This window comes from Rissa tridactyla, chromosome 1 (genome assembly GCF_028500815.1).
Source record: "Rissa tridactyla isolate bRisTri1 chromosome 1, bRisTri1.patW.cur.20221130, whole genome shotgun sequence".
Lineage (NCBI taxonomy): Eukaryota > Metazoa > Chordata > Aves > Charadriiformes > Laridae > Rissa > Rissa tridactyla.
The window spans coordinates 87143707-87164941 of record NC_071466.1 but is presented as its reverse complement, the minus strand read 5'-3'; the positions used below and the strand labels follow the sequence as shown (position 1 = coordinate 87164941).

The 21235-nt window shown below is 41.5% G+C and overlaps 1 protein-coding gene across 1 annotated transcript in view; it reads left to right on the top strand.

The window, feature by feature from the left end:
- Positions 1 to 464: 464 nt before the first annotated feature.
- Positions 465 to 21235, top strand: part of SCML2 (Scm polycomb group protein like 2) — a 75089-nt gene continuing 54318 nt past the window's right edge. Inside the window, exons 1-3 of the mRNA XM_054190990.1 lie at positions 465 to 766; positions 14139 to 14246; positions 20165 to 20233. Of these exons, the coding sequence (XP_054046965.1) occupies positions 14225 to 14246; positions 20165 to 20233 (91 nt within the window). The 5' untranslated portion in view covers positions 465 to 766; positions 14139 to 14224. The remainder of the gene's footprint in view (positions 767 to 14138; positions 14247 to 20164; positions 20234 to 21235) is intronic.

Below are 21235 nucleotides of genomic sequence, written 5' to 3'. Positions count from 1 at the left end.
CGTGGGGCACCGCCACCCTTCGCCTCGCATTTCCCAGCACGAATTCCTCGCGCGTTTTCCAGCCGTTGCCCGCTTACACACAGCATTCCCGCACGAACACCTGCCGTGGGGTAACCCCCCGCCCCTCACAAAGCTCCCACGGCGCCGGATCCCCGACCCCTTCCCAGCCTCCGGCGCCCCGCCACCCTCTCCCTCCTTCCGCGCCGCGGCGAGGGGACGGGAAGGGAGCACAGACGGCGGCCGGTGCGCCGGCCCCTGCCGTTTCCACCGAAGCCCCTCCGGCCCCGGCCCCGGCCCGCCGCAAGATGGCTCCGGGCGAGCGGGGCGCCCCTCGCCCCCCCTCCCCGTCTCACCCGGCGAAGGGACGGCGCCAGGTTTGAACGCGGGAGGACGGCGGGTAGGCAGCGGAGGGGAACGGCCGGGGCGAGGCCGGACGGGCTGCGCTCGGCGCCGCCTCACGGGCCCCCCGCCTTCCCAGATGGGGCGGCTCAGCTCCTAACGGGGCCGCCCCCCGCAGATACAGACCAGGCGCAGGGGGGCCGCCCCCAGCGAGGGGCCCGGGACCTCGTACCGCGCCTCCGCCGCCGCTTCCCCCCGCGGCGGGCGGAAGGGGGGCGGGTGTGAGGCTCGCGCCCCCGGTGCCGCTGCCGGGCATGCGCGGTGCCCCCGGAACATGGCGGCGGCGTGAGGCGGGCGAGGGGCAGAAGCCGCTTGACAGGCGCGGCAGCCGGCGCGGGACGCTGGGGACTCGCTTTCCGTCCGCCCGGTGAGTGGCGGCGGTGGCGCTCTCTGCAGCGGCGGTCAGGGGAAGGGAGGAGCGGGGAAGGGGAGGCGAGGCGGGGGTCGCGCCCCCTCCCCGGGCTCCCACCGCGACCCCCGAGCGCCGCGGGGAAAGGAGAGCGGCGGCGGCCCCGTCCCCTTGTCCGCGTCCCCTTGTCCCCATCCCCTTGCTTTCCTTTCTAGCTGCCGCCCGCCCCACTCCTGCTAGCCCCGCCGCGCTGGAGGTGGCAGCGGGTCCGGCCAGAGCTGCCCCGGGCTCAGGCGCCGCGTCCTGGCCTTTGGGAACTGCCCGCTCCCCGGGACGGGCCCCGCTCCCTGCCGCCGACTCCGGCGGCGTTTGACAGGAGCGCGGGGAGGGAGGACACGCCTCCCCCGGCGAGGGCGGCCCCGTTGCCTCCCCCGGCTCCCCCGGCCGCCCGCCGCGCCCTCCCGGGGGCGTCCGGCCGGGCTGCGGCTGCCCGTGTCCCGCTCCTCGCTGCCGCCGCGCTGGGCGTCCGCCCCGGCCGGTGAGGTCCTGGGAAGCGGTTGTTCAGCGGGAAAAACGGAGGCGCGTTAAAAATTCCGTAATTCGGAGAGTGTTCGGTAAGGGGGGGGATGGGGCTGGCCGGCGGGCGGGGGGCGGGACGCGGGGGAACGACTTATCGTCCGGCTGCGGCTCCGGTCGCGTTTTCCTCACGGTTAAACTGCCGATTTAGTGGAGGTTTCGTCTTCTCCGCAGATGGGATCTATGGTCCAAAGAAAGCAGTTAAGCGTGCTCTGCAAAGTTCTGGTCTTGCGAGCGGTGCTCGTCATCGCTGTCCTTAGCCGCTGGGACAAACGGCAGAGCACATTGCAATGCTGTAGTAATTAAATTAATATTCAAGTTGAATTTTATGCTCCGTTGGTCTTTAGCAATAGAAACTTTACGTGTCTATTGCAAGTGTGAAATTTTCTAAGTAGTTACTTAACTGCAATTTGAAGTTGATGCCTTTCCCTACAGTTATTTTCTGTTTCTCACTGGTTAATTAGGCTGTAGGAGATAGCCAGAAATCATCCTAAAGCCTAAAAGGTTTAATGAAGAGGTGAAATACTAATATCTTAGTGAGTTATAATGATGTAAACCTCGCTTGTGACTCATGCACGTTCTAACTAATGTAGACTTGGTGGTTAAAACTTTTAAAAGCATAGACTTTGTAGATTTGCTGTCAGCTTTTCAGAGCGTCCCGTGTCTGACTTGGAAGCAGCTCTTCAAGTTTGACTGGTTATAAATTTTTTATCGTTCAGAGTAGCAGTCTTAAACCTTTGGATTTTTCAAGCTTTCATGCTGCACCTTACTCTTTGGAAGCGGCAGAGAAAGGCAGTCGGTGAGGCAGTCACTCGGGGTCGGTAACACTCCAGGAAGGCGTTTGCTGCGTTACGATTACATTCGAAGCTCTCACATTAACATCAGGTAATAAGTAGGGGAGTGAAGGCGTTGTGGCTTACTGATTCTCCACGGGCCACCATTGAGTGCTGCTCAGACCGTGGCAACCCACAGCCCACGTGAGTGGCCTCGTTGGTAGCATGTCTGGGGAAATTACTTGTACAACCAGGCTGGGTGCTTGGGGGCAGGGGGAGCTGGTTTTCTCCCTTAGGGTGTCATAAAACTTAAGTGCTGTTTAAGGATGATATGACTTGAATCGATGTAAAGGGAAAGTACATTGAAGACGCTTCTATTTTATTTATGGAAGTTTCACAGTAATGCAAGCGGGAGGTTAACAGGAAGGAGAGCATGGTAAAACTGAAGTTGGGACCTGGAAGTACTTGCATGGCTTTTAACTTCAACATAGTCTGGTTTTGAATACAAAAGTAGTGTTTACTGATTTTGTTCGATTCTCAGCTGATGGAGTTGATGCTCTAGTTTTCTATTCGGTGTAAATATGTAGTAATATTTATGCAATAATAATATTTGTGTAATATCTTTCAGGTTGCTTGGTATTATGTATTTTCACAGTAATGTTCAGATTTGGAAAAAACAAATACTAGCTTTTGATTACGTGTTATAGTTGCAAGTATAAAGTAATTTAACATTAATTAGAAGCCGTGTAGATACACAAATGTGACTGTCTGTAATTTGGTTGTTCTTAAAATTTGGTCTTATGTTAAGCTGTGATTTTGATGTAGGCAGGTTCAGGGAAGACGCAATGACCATCCTCTAAAATACGTTTCCTCAGACTTTGTATATTCTTACTTTGAATGTACAGATGCCTTTTTTGTTGTTGTTGTTTTCTTCCTTGCTGTGTCTGTCCTTGCTGTGTCCAGCTCCTGTGCTCTTGTAAGGCAGAGGCATTGTTTTCTGGAATAGCTGCTTCAGTTCAAAAGAGGCGTTGAAGAGTAGTGTTTCCTTGACAAAACCAAGTGTAATTTTGTTTTCACCAGAGTGAAATTTGTAGTACTGAGAAAGTATTAATTCCAATATCTGTCTAAACATTGCGTGTATAAACGACGACGCAACTTTACTTAAGAAGAGAGAACGTGAAAAAGCCTGAAGCGAATTTCGATAGCTCCTTCTGCCCTTTGTACATGGGTGTCTTTTTCTCATGATTTTGTCTCCTTGTTTTCTTACTGTTCGAGTTGGATTGTGAGCTGCAAGTGAGACGTGTTTTCTCCCTTTACTGTTGCAGTCGATCCATAATGGAATGGATGTATAGAGAGAAATGAGGTCTGCAGTAATTATCCCTTGATATTAAATAGCATCACTAACAGGAAATGACATTTGTCATTAATTGTCCAGGACACTGCAGCTGGCTTTCTTGCTTGTCTGGATACACCTACCTCAAACAAGGATGGGTGAAATAAACAGTTATTCTTGTATGCTTTAAGATAAACTTTGAAAATACTATTTGACAGTCTACTGTAATATTTTCTAAGTGTAAAAATAGAACAAATTACAGGTAGAGACTGGGACACTGCTTCAAGGAGTCTACACAAGGGAGGTTGTTAACCGACTTCTTGACCTCTGGGCATTTAAAGTTCTGTTTATTCCCGTTTGAAAGAAATAGCCTTAGGCACCCAGCCTTAGTGCTGATTGCTTCTTCCAGAGATTAAAATCTTAAATGTAAAGGACTACGCCATTTGTGTTCTCTAAAGTGTAAGACATGCAAGGTAAGCGGCCCAGAACTCTGAGATTTTTCTAGCGTGTGGGAAAGCCAGAAAATCCCATATAAAATTGATGAGTCTTAATAAAGCAGTTTGTAAATATGAAGCGATGGAAGCGTTAAATGGAAAAGTATTTGTGCTTGCATGTTACAGGTGTTTTCATGACATGTAGTAGTCCTGGTATTCTTGCAAATAATTCTGATTGCAGTTTGGCTCAATGTAATTGGAAGTCCCAGAATATTTATTGACATTCTGATATGATTTGGTGAACGATTCTTTTTTACTGTGATTTGTGTTTTGGTATATGAGAGGGTTTTTTATTAATCCAATTTGCACAGCTTCTTTGAAGACTTATTTTAAGGTCCAAGTGTTCTGTATTTTGGTTGTATCTTGATGTATTGGTAGGAAGCTTTAATATTAGTTAATATTAGTTGCATGCAGTTAAGTTTATTTTTGCACTGTAGTGATAACTGATAATGGTGAGGTACACGTAGTGTGTGTGAGCAGCTTTACTTATGATGTCTAAGTGGAGAGATGATTCATTTGCTTCATCTATCATTCATCATCTATCTATTCATCCATCTATTGTCTTCTGCGATGGGCAAGGGGGGCTTGTAGGAGTGGAGGAGCGGCTTCAGGTATCTGAGCCAACAGTGAGCAGGCTCCCCTTTTATCTGGAGCAGGTGTATAGATGAAGAGTAAGCGATGCATAAATGGTGATGATGACCCTCAGACGTACTCGTATCTCTTCCTTGTTAGTCTTTCTGCTTGGTCAGCTGGGACATAGATCTGGAAGAAAGTCAGGAACCGCATCACAGTCATTCAGAAAGCAGCAACTGTCTTTACAAGCTGCCTTATCTCTTTTATTTGGGCTTGCTCTGGTATTTTCTCTTGTGTACCGTGGACACTGGACACAGGTATATACAACTAGACTATTTGTAGTAGAGGGTATATACTGTCTCCTACCCTTAGCAAATCTTCTCCCAAGATCCCTGTCACAAAAAGTAACAGCTTTAGTTTCTATGTCCTTGGAATAGGACCAAAAATCCAGTATTTTCTTATCTTGGATCTAAATGACTTGAAGTAGTATACACTTTTTCTTTGTGATGGTAAGTTACATGTCGCTCTTATTTCAGCAGTGTAGATTCAAGACGGATTCGTAGTTCTAGAGTTCGACATGCCTGCTTTATGGGTAGTGCTTGACGATTTTGAATCCAAATTGGTGCAATACTAAGTGTGTGCTTCTTGTGGTTCTTCTATGTGCTCTCTTCCTGTCTTTCTGAATTACTTGCAGAGCCTAATATCAAAGTATTACTGAAATACTAAAACCTTTAACGTAATTTTAGTGCTCTTCCATTTGTTTTAGCAGGTGGGCTAGGCTTTCTGCTCCACGGGGAAAATGCTGTATAGATATCTTATGTCCAAACTAATCCGAAAGTACTTTTTCTTTTTTTGGATTTGTTCGAATAAGCTATATGCAGCTTAAGTATGAACAGCATTTTGGACTGTTATTTTTTTACTCATAAATGATATATTCTCTGTGCAGCTCCCCATTTGTATGTTGTTATCTAAACCCAAGCAAGACATTGCATTAAAGGCAGATGTCCTGGTTAAATAATTTGACTCTAGGCCTTCAGCTTCACAAATCAGGTCAAATTCTATTTAAGATACCAAAGGAATTCAGTCTTTTCATGAAAAGGGCAAATTTCTTTGATGGAAATCTAAGTCTGTTGTCTTCTCAAGGTAACATGATATCCCTTTTAGCGTTGGGGAAAGACAGGGTTGAGCCTTTCATCATCTCTAGAATACATTAGTTCAGGGAGCATCTGAAGTTTATAAAACGTACAAGAGGGTAGCACCATTTTAATGAGGTGCATACCTAAAATGAAGCATGTACCATTATTTATGTACTGCATGGAATCAATTCGAGATTAATGCAGGGAGGTTCAGTGGAAGGAGTGCAGTTCTCAGGGCACTTTTAAAAGCCCATTTAAAAAGCAGAGTTTGTAAATGTGAGTCTTGTACACGGAGGAATGTGGAAGGGTATCAAAGCTGCTAAATTTGGTGGAACTCCTTATTGTCCCTATCGTCTGTCAGGGGCTCAGAGATTAAAAGGGCTGTAGCATGTTTGGTGGCACTTCTCATACCAGGGTATGTGTACCCTGCACTGGAATGCTATAAAGAGGCAGACAGTGGTTTTCTGGAAAGATCAGAAGATATATGTACTGGATTTAATAATGAAATAGACAGTGTTATTATTAGCTGGAAAACTTTGTATGTGGCATGTAATTTTTTTTTCAGCTTGTTGTAGGAAAATGCTACCTGGGTCCTTGTCTGAATACTCTCCAGTGCTCACTGGTGTAAGCACTGGGTGGAGGAGGGAGGGAGGATCGCCTTCAGAAAGGTGAGCTCCAGAAGCAGCAGAAAGGGAGATGCTCTGCCTCTGTCTTGGGCTGGAGCTGCACACAACCAGTGAGAGCTGTGCTGAGGAAGAGGTGGAGGAGGTTGCCCCGTTACAGCCTGCTTCACCTGTGTTCTTTTATAATCGGAAAGTTGTCTGGGGAAGTGGGAGAGAGAGGTACGGATTTGCTGTGGATGTTCCTGATGCTTTGGGTCTTTCATCTTCTTCCATTTTTGAAAGGTGTGGCAAATACTTCTGCTGACTATTTGCAGCTGTCTAGTCCTTTGAGCACTTAGGAGTTGTCTTTTCTTTTCTGACCTGTCAGCACTAGGTAGCTGCAGAAATGTCTAGCAGCACTGAATGGTTCTTACGAATCTTTGTCCAAATAGATGGACAAATATTTTTGGCGGCATCTGCCTGGAGGATGAATTCCTTCCCTTGTGTAAGGGGATTAAAGAAGGATTTTCCTTTTTAGCTAGAGAAATAAGAAGTTGGGGAACCAGCACAGCCATCAGTACCAGCAGCACAGGTGAGCCCAGTGTGGGGATGCAGGTGTGCCTGGAGACTGCAAGCAGCTGCCTGGGGTTTTCTCCATTCAGAAGCATCCTCTGGAAGGGCAAGCCATCAGGAAATTGCTTAAGGGTTTATTTAGTTCTGGTTGGTTTGGTTTTGTACCCTGATTAGACACCGGTACGTGGGACAAATATAGTTGTCTCATTGTATAAGCCAGGGTACACCGAAGGGTGTCGCAGCAGCAGATAACATGTGGTGAGGCAAGTTCTGTCCTTGTTAATAGACAGTGGCAGGGAATTGTTTGGATTCTCAAGTGGGGAGAGAGAAACACATACTTTAAACACTGGAAGAAGATGGTAGCAGAAGTATATTGCTGCTGGCATTGAGTACAAGCAAGGGGAGGCAAGCGTGTTGCTCTGAAACAAGCAGACTCCACCTGGGGTGCTGGCAGCAGACTGATCCTATGCAGAAATGTCCCAAGACTGTTCTCCATGCCTTCAGTGAAAAAAAAAAAAAAAAACAAACCAATAAATTGTGCACTTTATTTGACTTGCGTAGATTTCTGCATCAGACTAAACGTTGTTTGTGTTTCTCCAGATACTCTGTTGGATGAACAAAAAGTCTGGACCACAGGGATGTATTTGCCGGCTACGAAATATGTGGCTAGAGCTCTGTTAGATCATATCTGAACCGAGCTCCCGCAGTACTTCTCAAGTTTGGAGGCAATGTAGGTGGGAGGAAGCCAAAGTTGCCTAAGAGGTTGTAAAATCCCCTTTCCACCATACCTCCTCTGCTTGTCTTTCTCCCCCTTGTCCACTTATGTATACGTGCTCTCTGACTGCTGCTTTTAAAGCTGGTGGTATTGCTTGTTGTCTGCCAAAGACAAGCGCAGAAAAGCTCTATAGGGATCTCTAACATCTGGGCATCTCTTACTATGTTTGCAACAGCAATTTCTTTTCTCCCTTACCTGCTGTATTTGCACTGTGCTAGAAGTATGCTCGGTGCCTCACAGAACAAATAGTTTGAGAGCTCTCTTCTGTGTCGAGGGAGGCTGAGCTGAAGGCAGAGGAGATGTATCTGTGCGTAGAGAAAATTTCATGCAGGTATGTAGCTCTTAGCCCATGCTAAGCGTACAAAATTGTTGGGGTTTTGGTTTTTTGGTGCCTAATTCAATTAGTTTGCTTTATGAAAGAAATTTAAGTTAGGCATTTGAACAAAGCCAGGTTGAATAATGATGATGAATGTTTTCAGGAAGAGTACTCCAGGCTTGAAGGGGGAAGTGGAAAACAGCACAGAGGTTCAGTGAGCTGAATTCACCAGAATGTTTAAACAATTTGTCGAACGCTTGTGCTACTGTAAATATGTACTAGTAAACTACTAAAACTGGCAGTTTTACTTAAGATACGTAATGTAAGCGCTGCAAGTTGTATTTTTGATTTATTTGAATATAACGTTAAAATATCCTTTTATGTGTGAAGACTGGCGTTTTAAGAATATTTAAAGCTGTTAATGGCCAGTCAGCCGCTTTGCTGAACTGCTGACTTCACACATACCATTTCCTTTTTCAGGTTTTTACAACCCCACATCTTCTGACTTTTAAAGCAGGATGGGGAGGGAGGAAAAGAGGAGAAAAGCTATTTTTATTTTGCACCGGTAGCTGTGGAGCAGCTCTGAACTTTAATTTTTAAAATTAATCGCAAGTTAGTAAATGTTCAATCTACATAACATAAATTGTTTCTGTTGTGTGTTGATACAAGCTATGCTGTTTGATTCGGAGACCTTACTTTTCTGCTGTTCCCACTTATAAGTATTTATTTTTTGTTTCAGGAATTTTTGGGACGAATCTTTGGTCTAAAGCTTGTTAATGTTGCTTTTGAAAATACACAACGCCTTGCTCTGTACTGGATAATACACTTAGTACAGTTTGAGAGTTTAGAGAGATTTTTGTAGTCTTGAAATGTATGACTTACTGTAATTACCGTTGCTCATATTCTAAAGCAGATCGTAAACTTACCTGGAGAGAGGGCAGAACATTTACAGGCAGTATTTTACTGCTGACAGCTTAAAAGTTTGTTTATGCTAATCACTTCATAAATAGTGAGCAGTACACTGTTGGCGACTTTCTGAGGAATTTTGCAAGTGCAGAAAACTCCTTCTTGATGTTGAGGCAAATAACATTACAAAATAATATTTGTAAAGTACTAAGTACCCACTCTTCCTTTAAGAACTTAAGAAATATTCAAACTTCGTTTTTTAATAATACATATGGCTAGCTAATGCTTGCTCTTTTGAAAGCCCGTAAATTTGACAAAAGCCTATCTCTCCTAGCTCTGTTTTTATCAACTGGAAGAGAGTGGAAGAGAAGGTATTCAGATATATCAGCTCATTAGAAGATCTGCTGTATGAAAACATGGAAGTTTAATTTCCTTTCCTTGAAAGAATCTCACTTTTTTTTTTTTTTTTTTTTTTTTTTTTTTTTTTTTTTTGCAAAGAATGTGGACTAAAAGGGATTCCAACTTGGATCAAATTTCTTGTCAGAACACTGACTGATTACGTATTTGTGTGCATAAATGAAAAAAGACCTGATCTTTAAGTTTCATTTTGAAATCATGTATGAGTAATGTTAAATAATACTGATTTTATAACTACAAAGCTTTTGTTACATTTTATAAACTTCTGATGCATTTGTGTAATTATTTTTTTTCTCCTAGCCTTTGAGATCTTAACTTTTCTATAATGATGTCACAGTATGCTCTGAAAGGTATAAACTGATTACGTCTATTACAGAAATAAGAAAGTATATGCTCTTGTGTCTTGAAGTATACTAAATGAGTCTATGCACTGGGTAACTTGCCAGAAAGTAAATTTTCAAGTGCTGGAAATTTGGAAATATTGCATGTTATAGAAATACTCCTTTTAAGTCTTACTTTCTTTATTTGCCTCTTTTCATCCCCTTAAAGACTTTTGAAACTGATATGAAATAGGGTTTTTCTGTAAGACATGACAGATGAATAGATGATTAGGTTTAAAAAAAGGTATTCCGGATTCATGAAGGATAACTTGGAAGGAATGCAGTTAAGTCACGCTCCTTGTGGAAGCGACTGGTACCTGTAAGTGCATGTTACCCATGGGTGGAAGCTGGAGTGGGAACCGCGGCTGCCGGGCTGTGTGTCGGTCCACGGAGGGGGCTGTGCAGGTCCTTTTCTTGAAGGGCTCTCTCCTGCATTGGCTGTAACAAACAGCAAGAAGGAGGCGAGGAGCAGTAACAGTGATAGGAGCGTGGTGATACTCGCCAGCAATTGTAGCTGGTGTCTCTTATGTTTCCAAAGCTAACAGCACATGAATGCCGGTGGTGAAAGCAAATGCAGGACTTGTACATATGAAAGAGTTGGGGGAGAATATTCCTTTTCTTACGTTGCGCTTATTCTCTGTCTATAACTGGTTTTGCTGTTCAAACTGTGCGTAATTCTTTTCCCCCCTTGCGTATGGAAATTTTATCTGGAAGCATTTGTAGAAGAAAAAGAATGAAGAAAGAGAGGGGCAAGTAGAACTCCTTGTTCAGATTGAGCCTAAAAAATGTCTGCCTGTATTTCAAGCTAAAATTAAGAAGAACTTAATGCTTCAAAGTGTGTATTTTGTTAGATTGCTCTTCTGTGCTGTGTATCTGTATATACACATATATCGCATACATATACATATATACACTATATATCTGAATAGTTTCAGTCCTTATCCAGCAGAGATTGCCCATTGGTGACTGTCCTTTCCTCCCCTGAGGACAGCAGCGATGAGGTCTGAATTACTGCATTTATACCAGTGCTAGGGTCAAAAAGCTAACAAGCTCTGAGATTGGTATCACTGTCTTACCTCTGAGAATGAGATGCAGAGTCATTGACAGAAAAACCTTAATCTTTTTGGTGGGGACTAAACCCTCAATCAGCTGGTTGCTTAGGCTTATTTTAAATATTATATTTATCTCCGTAATTCTGTGCTGTGTATTTTTATGAGTGGGCACGCTGTCAAGATAAACTTGTGCTGGGAAGCCCTAAGTATGCATGACTTTTTTCCAGGACATTCGGCTTACTTGAGTGCCTGGTTTACAGTGAGAAGGATAACGGAGATTTGTAGCAGGCAAAACGGAGAATGATTTTGACGTTTTCTGTAGAATACTAGCTTCTTTGAAATGCAGTAATACATGTCCTTCGAGAAATTCTTTCAAAATGAGAAGAGCAAAGTTAGACAGGAAAAATGTTTTCCATCCTGGTTGCTGACACCTAGTATTATGTAGTAGCAGCACAGAGAGGGTGAAGGCTTAGACTTGTCCACTAATATACTGCTTTCTGACAAAGGGCTCGCACAGTGGGAGGTGGCTAGTAGAAGTGATTTGGGGATTAACAATAAAAACTTCAGTAAGGAATTAAAGGCAGATGAATGCTTTCCATCTGATTTTTAAAACAGTAACTAATGTAAGGGACGCTAATCAGAGAAGGAATAAAACTCAGTTTATGGGGTGAATTGAGATGTAAATGATGCAAATAATACACTTCACGAGTGTGGAGATCCTCCACAGCTCTTTAAATTGAACATATTTTGATGGTGAATCCAGTGTTATCCTAGGCTCATGGATTTATATTTTTTTCTTCGCTTTTTCAGTTTCCTTAATTTACAGGAAACAGTTTCTCACTGGTGTCTGATATGAATTCTGTACTGCCGTTCCCTAAATCAATGAGTTTTGGCCATTTTCTGTCCATGACTGACAGTCACTATGCTTAGCTTAACTTTGGTTTTCATTCTGCTGCTTTGTGCACCCTAACGCCATTATGCTTCATCCTTGCCGTTGCGTTTCTTTGTTTGCTCGTATATTACTGATCTTGTTTTGTTTCATTTTTTCCCTTAATTTCTAGAAGCTGCTAGATTAATTTCTTAACCCCAGCTTTCTGTATCCCTCACTCGGCTCGCTTGCCAAGGTGTGCATACAAGAATGCCTTGAGCTCTGTCCTTCCTACGTAATTTTGCCAAAATGCTCGTGGAGGTTTCTCCCCTGTCTTTGCTGGCATTTTTCTTCTCTTCTGTGGTGGTTGAGCTGTGGGTTGAGTCAGGCTGGTGATGGTGAGTGCAACGTAAGAGGATTCTGTCTTGGTTAGCAGAGGACGTAACTGCCTTGCTTACGGTTTGCCGCGTAATGATGCGAGGCAATGGAAAGCTGTTCCTAGGTCTGTCCCCGCAAAAGAAGATGCGCTTTGTGTCAGACTGACCCCGCTTTTTTTTTCAGAGGTAACTGGCTTTCATTTTGCTGTAATTCAGCAGCATGTAGCAGTTGTTAGACAGAGGCTCAGAAACACCGTTCTTGAATGTTTTCTGTGCCAAACAGCACTATCTACAAGCTAATTTAATAAGCGGCTCTAAATTGAATACTTAGGTGTAACTGAGTTTTAAGTAGCACCTTTTCAAAGCAGTAGTTTATGGTATTCCTGCAGTTGGGTTTGTCTCAATTCAAACAGCGCTTTCAGAGCTTTCGGTTGTCTTATATTTTTAACAGGCTGGTGGGCATGCTGTAAAATAGCCTATCTGGTACAACACAAGCTAATGAAAAGCTGGAATCCTTTTTATGTTCTGACAGACGCTCCGGTTGTGCTAAACTTGATGACTATCACTGCGGGGTTGGAATCTTTATTACTGCACCAAGTGCAATCTGGTACTTGGAACAAAAAGATAAAAACCATGCACTGTTTTAAAGTAATCTGTAAAAACAGTTACTTTGACTCCGCATCACCTTTCACGATTTATTACTTGGAGCGGAAAAGCTTTGAATTTTTGGGGGAGTCTACGAAAGTATCAAGTATTTCAAATTTATTTGATGGCTTAAAAGGATTTCTGTTCTTAATCCTGATGATCACTTATGCTATGAATGCTATTGTGTAGCAAAGCCTGCTTATTTTATGGTAGTATTCAGTTTTATTTATAACTGCTTTCAAGTCTCAATCTTGAGAGTTTTTGTAATAACTGTCCAGCATGTTCACACACGGCACACACACTAAATGAATTCTTCAGTCACTGGCATTTTTAAAACCATATTTAACTAGTTTTAGCCATGGGATTTGCACTGTCTAAAGTTTTCTTCGTGCAATCCATCACCATAGTGTGCAAGCTCCTTGAAGTTTCACTGAAATGTCACAGTTTCAGGAAAATACTGAGCTGTATGACACCTCTCTTGTTACGTGTGATGCATATGTGTAATTTTATATTTTTTTAGCATGCGAGTATAAGATTCAAGAAATTCCAAGTAGATAACTTGCTTTTTAACTATTACTCCTTTTACGTAACACTGGAAAGGTGTAGCTTCTAAAAATTTTACTTTTGGCAAAATTAATCTTGGAAAAAGTATGCACCTTTTTACATTTAAAAAAAAAAATCTCGAACTTTTCATGATATCAACTTTAATCTCATGGGAGTTCCTTGAAACAAAGTGAACAAAGAAGATAATTCAGAAATTTGAATGTATTTTACCTATTATTACTTGAACAGTTAATGGAAAAGGGTAATAAAATTGCTGGCTTTGTTGCTTTGAGGCTAAAAAGCTTCAAATGAGTTTAACTTGAATTGAATGCAGTCAAAGTTCAAAAAACTAGATGCTGGAATAGAAAACCACAGTAACATACACACCAAAAAATAAAGTTTGGTTTTGCTGTTTTACAATAGTTTAACTAATTTGGCCCTTCTAGTTTTTAAACCCTAAAAGAATGTGGCTTGTTGCTTTTATCTGCAGTTAGCGTTTCCCTAATGGGTTCTCTGTGCTCTGTTACAAGTGGTGGTGGGCAGGGGTATCAGTGAGTACTTGGGCCTTTGTGTAGATTTCTTACATTGGTGTTTAGTTTCCCCCTTCCACTGTAGTTGTGCAAGTTAGTGTGTTTTACCCAAAGATGTTTAAATTGATGATTGTTTAACTTTCCGCAAGTGAGGCAGGATGACTGGGTGAGGTATAAAAGTCTTTCTTCCGTTTTTCAGTAATGTGTGTTTGGGGAAAAGGGAATAAAACGTGTTTTATATCTTTCTTTGTATTAGAAATCCACAGAAAATGCAAATAATACAATGAACTGTCTAAAACAACGAAATAAAAGTTTGGGTTCTGTACCCTTGCTACTTTGATATATCTATTGTTTACACACTGTTCTTCTACACATAGTTTCTTAAATGTTTGCAACTTAAAATCAGGAAGATAATTCTACACCAATACAAAAAAAAAAAAAAAATCCTCCTTTCCAAAAAAAGAAAACCCAAACCCCACCAACAGCCTCCCCCCTAACTTTGTTGTATTACTACTCCACAGGAAACTGTTGTGCTGAAAGGAAGAATTAACTGGTCTTTCAACTTCGGCCTTTTTATTGTGAGAGGGAAGATCACAGAAGTGTTACCATGGGGAGAACAGCAGCTAAAGGTAAGGCCTGGTAGCTTTTATCCAAGAGGAAAGAAAATAGGGAACCTGCTAAAATCTCTTTTTGAAGATGGTGGAATATTACTTGACAATAACTGTGCTGTTAGATTAAAGAAGACAGTTTATATTGTATGCTGAATACAGGTAAGTTCAAACTTCACATTGTTTTAGAGTAAGTATGCTAAATTTGGCTTACCCTGGAGTTCTACAAGTTCAACCAAAGCAATTTTGTCCTGTGACAGCCTTGACGCCGTTACACTATTCTAAAATTGAAGAATGTGTCTAGGTGTGATGTTAAATAAAATGTAGTGCTTTAATCTGTAAACTGCGTATAATTTAGCACGATGATAACTTAAGTAGTACAAGGAAGCAAATTTTATCACAATGGATGGTATTAACAGCTGCCTCTTGAAGATAAAATGAAAAGTTTTAAAGAAATTAATCCACAAATGCACAGTGTACTACAAAGGTGTGATTTTTGCAGTGTCATGTCTTCAGAAGTTAATTGTGAGTTGTGAGTTAAGTGCTAAAATAAAGAGTAAGACTTAAGAAGAAACAAGGGCATTTGGGTTGGTGAAACAACCTGAATGTGAAGAGAGAGAAAGACCCGCTATCTGAAGCCAGGTTGCTGCTGCTTTTCAAAGCTTTCAGATGGGTAGTTTTCCCCCATAAAAGGCTGCTAACACTTTTGTACTTTTCTTGAGCTTTCCACCTTCAGCCCAAGCTGCTTTATGTGCTTGTGCACTCCCTTGGTAAATAATTGTCTTTTTCTAGAATAGATTTTCTGTAACGGTAGGAGTAATCCACTTAATTGTTGCAGCAAGAGTTTATGGAGGAGGCCTATCCCCTTCGCTTGTAGGTTTTCTGCATGGCTGTTCTTAAATATACTGAAAGAGACACCCTGTTCCAGTCAGATAAGAATCCCACTAGGGAAGCATAAAAAAAGGGAAAGGAGACATTTCATGCTCTTGTCTTGATATCCTCAACTGTGTACGCTGAGGCTTGGTGAAGGGTAGCTAAAAGGTGCTCATAACTCTGTGTGGTAGAGAGTGAAGAAAGTCCCTTCCTGAGCAATGGTAAGGCTTGGGCTTGTCTTGGTAAACCTCACCTGAAGGCGAGCAGCTGTGTGGCATGGGAAGAGCAAATACCCAGAGGTATTTTATGTTCGTCAGGAAGAGACAAGGGGTTTCTTCGAGAAAAGTGGTCTCCTGCAATGTTTTGAACACCCATCAGAGTTGAAGACTTTAAGGTGGCTAAGAAATAGCTGTAGAAATCTCAAAAGCATGACTGTGAACTGCTTCTTGCCCACGCTGCACAGCAAGCAAAAGCAAGTCTTAGAAGATAACATATATATGCCTCCTCATGTAGCACACCATTCTGTGGTAAAAACTAATGCTATCAAAAGATGTGATGCTTGCCAGCATGCAGACAAAGCAGTCATCTTGTTTATTGAAAGGTTAACTGTTCCCAGAAAGAAGTGTTGTGGATTTTTAAAGCATCTCAGACAAGAAGCTGGAGTTCAGCATGGGAGTTTGCAAGAGGAACTATACACCAGGATTATCTTTACTAGACCTTATATTCCAAAGGTGCCTTTTCTGACTGATTGTTTTTTGGTTTGATTAGGTTTTTTTGGCATTCACGGATCAGTCAAGATAGCTTTGTCTTTTTTCTTCCTTGTCTCTAATTTCTTGCATGATAGATGTGGTTGCTCTTGCCTGTCTTCTGTTGAGTAATCTTATCAGCAGAAGAATTCTGTGGTTACAGATAGGGTGGGAGTAATGTAAACACATGGAGTTTTGAATCGGTAATCAGAAACCACTATGTTAAATAAGCTTACTCTAATCTTGTCGTGTATCTACAGCTTTAGTTTATGAAGTGCACTGTAGAAAAACAGTTAATGAACAATAGAATATGCTGCTTTTGTAATTTTAGTATATTCTGTTTTATAATCATGCTACCTAGAAGAAAACAATCTTTCATGGGGTTTTGAAAATAGGTATTTAGCCTGTATGTATTATAGGCTACATGTATATATATTTACATAGCAAATGTATAAACTACATATGCTTATATGTATTACCATATTTTTAAAACTTTCTTGGAAAATGGTATCCCATTCTTTGTTCATTTGTTATGTGTTTGGTTTTTTTTTCTTTTTTTACAGAGAGCTGAGTAGCATGTGATAAAGTCCAAAGTAGCAGCATTTCATTTGTGTTTTGACAAAATGATCTAAAACATACTCTGTTTTACACTGGAAAGTAGACTGCAACTTTTCTCTTTAAAAATGGACTTTATGAATAGAAGAAGATAGATAAGGAATTGAACTGACCTACTTTTTTGTCACCGTGATCTTCAAGACTCTAGAACAATAAATCTCTTCTCTCTCTAATGTGTTAATAAAGTTCCCATTTTCAAGTCCACTTTTCAGGTTTCAGAGAATTAGTCATTCAGCGTAGCTAAGTGAATGAGATGAAAAGAAAATACTCTTTGTACCTGCGGAAGTATTTCCCTTTTTCATAACCCCATTTTTGAGGTTTGACCTCAAAGTTTGACCAAGCTGAGGGTCATATGCTAAGGGAGTCATCTTCTTCAGACCAGTAATTTGATATAATAGTCTTCCATGTCTTAATTTTGTTTTCTGTGATCTTTTGAAAATAAGTTTACTCTAATTCAGGATATCAAAATTTCAAATGTAGATTGGCATGCAATTAAAAATAAAAAAAGAAAAAAAAAGCATGTATTCCATGTTTATAAAGTTGGATTTTAGTAAAATCTTATTTTCTTTAATGTTGCTTTTGAAAATAAACCATAAATTCTTAGCCACCCTAACTGAGGTGGTAGTAGATACAGGATATCTTATGTGAAAACAGGGTAGTAATTCTTGCTGCTAGTACCTCTACATCTGCTTAGACAAAACACTCCAGCTTTGTAATGGTCTAACCAACATTAAAGGTTAGAATGCGTAAAAGCAAGGGGAGCCTTTGAAAACAATCTTGGTTTTATTCAGACTTATTTTTGTATGCTTCTGCATGTGCTGGGTGAGCTTTACTTGAGTGTTTTAGAGAGTAAATTTCTCACCATCAAAACCAAATGATAGTGGCGGTGGATGAAGATACTTCCACCTCAAATGAAATAGATGTTTATAATGCTATTGAGGAATCCATTTCTTTTCATTAATGTCATCATCTCTTCTTCTTCTTATGGTTTTCTAATGGCTGATGATAAGAAAAATGTGTTGCTGAGTGTTCCATTTCAGCGTTTGTATTTGCTGTAATATTTGTGAGATAGGCACTAACCTTAACTGGTACAGGAAATAAATAATTTGGGTGGTGATTGTCAGTGAGAACTCATCTGGTGTCCAGGCTGCGGTTTTTCACATTCTTTCACCTGCTCTTGATGTCTCTCATCATGAAAGACGATCATCTTGTTTGAAATCTGGCACTGTTGGGTAGATACTCTTTCATGACTCTGTCCTTTCAAGCTTTGGGTGTTCGCAGGAAGCAGTTATTAGTTTTTGTCTTCAGTAAGTCTCTTATGTTGGACTCCATTGGATTTCCTCTTCGGAAATAAGTGGATTGGGAAGTTATCTGTTCTGTAAGCTGGTAGCCTGATGTCTGCAACAGTCTCGTGACTGTTTTGGGGAAAGCTTGACTAACTGAGCTTGTAGAACATGGCAAAATGCTCTGCTGGTGATTGCTGCCACCCAGTACAAAACTAGCTGTATTCAGTTCTATCGCAAAGAGTCTGGATGGAAAATATTTTGATCTGTAGGAGGGAGAAGGTGAATGTTAGCTTTGTGTCTTGTCATTGTTACTGAACTAGTTTTAATGCTATCCCTTCTCAGATTCCCCCTGGTAGTTATAAGGACCCAGGGTGTCCACTTGTGTGGACACCATCCGGAAGCATTTCATCAGGTCCATCTGAAAGTGGCCTCCATAAGGATTGTTTCTTTGGGAACCTATCAAGTAGATAATGTTTCAAAGCAAACTTTTTTCAAAAGAAGAAAGAGCATGTAAGTCAAGAAAGAAGACTAAGTCAAGGAGTAAACATAGCATTTTCTTTCCTTTTCAAAGGATCTGTGGTACTCCCCATATATGCTTTACGAGAAACAGGTGATATTTTTGCAGCATGTTTTGATCAGGTATGTAACTGTAGGTATATTTTCTAGGACTGTGGAGTCTTGGTTATTCTTGGAAGGTGTCTCGGCCCTGAGTACACTAATAGGCTTTAATGGCCCTGACCAACCTCACCTGGGGCCTCCCCTCACCTTGTGTAGGGCCCAAGACCCCATGTCACCCTCCTGGGACATCAGCCCCTGCCCCAGCGATGCCAGAACAAGGCCGGTCTCCAGCTCCACTCAGCCCAGCCATGGGCCCTGCCAAGGTGGGCCCACCCATAGGCCCATGTCCTGTCCCAGCATGTCCTTGACCTGTCCCCAGGGAGGCTTCCCCCAGTGCCTCCCCCTGGGGTAGCTCCTGGCTGGGGTGGTGGGGTGGCCCTGGCTGGTGAGGCCCTGCCTGGCCACCCCTGAGGGCCAAAGGAGCACCCCATCCTACCCAGCACAGAGCCAGGTGGATGGCTTGTCTTCACTGACGGATGGGGAGGATTTGCGTATTGATGACAGAAGATTGTCAGGATGCAGCTCTTGCTGTACATGGCAATTCCTCAATAAATAATGAAAGAAGTGTGATGGAAGTGATGAACGTCATATGTTGCTCATCAGTACTCTCTGTTTCAAGAAAAGCCTTACTTACAGAAAACGCAGAAGAGAAACACTATTAGGGCTTAATCTTTGCTGCAGAACAACTCATTGTACCTCAAGTGGTTTTGATCACCAGATGTTTCTTACTGTAGGTTAGGAGTGTTTTTATTTCAAGTGCGAGCCAATCAATAGCTAAAGACAAGTGCAAGAGAATACAGGAATCAGCTACCAACACAATCTTTTGGTACAAGTGAGCCATCCCTTCTCCTGTAACAGTCCAAGCTAACTAGGATGACCCAAGGTGTGAGCTGAGGCACGCGCCTTCCCAGAGGAGCAGCCCCATTTACGTTGCTGAGCTGGTTGCAAACAGAGAGAGTTATTCTGCCATGCAGAGCTTGATAACCTTTTTAAATCTGAAAATGTAGTTGCATTTTGGTTGCTAACTCGGTTTCATATTTGAATTGCGCTTGAGTCCGTGAGTGTCAAAAGCAGGTCACCAAACCAATATATTTTAAAGAATAAAAGGAATGAGTGGAACTGGCTCCCTCAGTCTTCTGCATTCTAGCCTCCCAGTCCCAATGTGTGTCTCAAATCCTTAAATCCAGCAAAAATGAAATATGACAGACTGCTTTCTGTATGTGTGTAGAGATGAATGATAGAGAAGGCAGATTCTGCTGAATGATCTTTTTAAATAACTGACGTGTGCACTGAGATAGCTGCTTGCATTTGAGTATTCAAGAATTTAAATATAGAATGTAATCTTTAACTCAGAAATATGCTTTTAGGGTGGGTTTGGGTTTTTTTCTTGCTTCTCAGTTCATAGTGGTCTAGACAAGATTTAAAAAGCTATCCAGTGATCTTGAGGATCTCGGATTGCATGTAGGTTGAGTAAAGCTGTTAAAAATTAGAACAGGGTTGCTCTTTGTGGAGCTAATATTACATTTTCTGCAACTAGATTTATTCTGATAATGTAATATAAAGTAGTCAAAAACTGTGCTTTTTCATGCTGTACTTCTCAATATACTTTGAAAGAAAAATAGTGCAGTACAAATACCTTACAATAGTACAAATACCTTTTTGATTATGCACGGAAATGAGTAAAAGAAAGTCAATATTTGGAACAAGACATTCTGTATTGTTTGGAAGCATTCTCTGTTATGCTGGACATCATTATGATGTGAATATTACATTTATTATGTAATGGAATCTTGTCTTTTAGATTCAAAGAATATTAAAAAAGAGAAAGATGGAAAGAATCAGCAGGCAAACAACCCGTCTTTAAAAAGTGGTAGGTATTGCAGCTGTCAGGTTTTTAGTTAAGGTACCCTAAAAGAAAAAGTGTGTATTTGGATTGTACTGTCTCCTGAGGCTTTGGTTTTGTTTTTGTTGGGGTTTTTTTTGTTGTTGTTTTTTTTTTCAATCTCTTTGGCTATTACTGATGGGTTGTTAAAAGTATACCATTGCTTTTGTCTAACTCTGTTAGGAAAGTATGTTTTGGTGTAGAAAATGATGGTTGAAACTGCTTGATTTGAGCCTGATAGTTTTACTAGCCAAGACAAATACTCTTTGTATATGTAATCAAAGATGCTGTGTAAACGTTATTTTTTTTAGATCATTACTCATTTGTCTGTTCTTCTCATCATGGATTTCCCAGTTTCATGCCTTGTCTGACGCAGTTATCTTCTCTTTCCTCAATGCATTTGCTAGTGCCAAAGCAAGGATTTTCAGTTTAATAGTCTGAGTTTTTAGGATTGCTAACTGGATTAAATTGCCTGGGATTCTAATTTTATTTTAAAAAAATTCTGTTTTCAAATCAATTATGTTTTTATAATATAATGAGGGAACTACACACTTGCCAGAAATGATCCAGCTTCTTATCAAACTTACACAGCTTTTGCTCTCCTCAACAAGTGCCATAGGGCAGCATATACATGGGATTGCTGGCAGTTTAGCTTTTGTGGGCTGCAGTGAGAAGGCAACAGCATCCTTATATACCCTTCATATGTTTTTGTTTGTTGCTTGAATTTGGGGCAGTAAGAAATGTCATGAGTACTGTTGACTGAAGTAGAAAATCTCTACAGTTGTTGTTAGTTAATTCTTGATAAAATGTCACTGGATCACATAAAGTCTTCCTCTGGTTACATTTCTGTGCCCTCTGACTCCTAATAGATGGTCTGGTTCAGAGCTTTTCTTGGCTGTCAGTGATGGAGTTCCTTACAAGTAGTGGAGTCACTGAACAAACATGCTGAGATACTAATAGAGTAGCTGGGTAATTGAGGTAATGACTTTG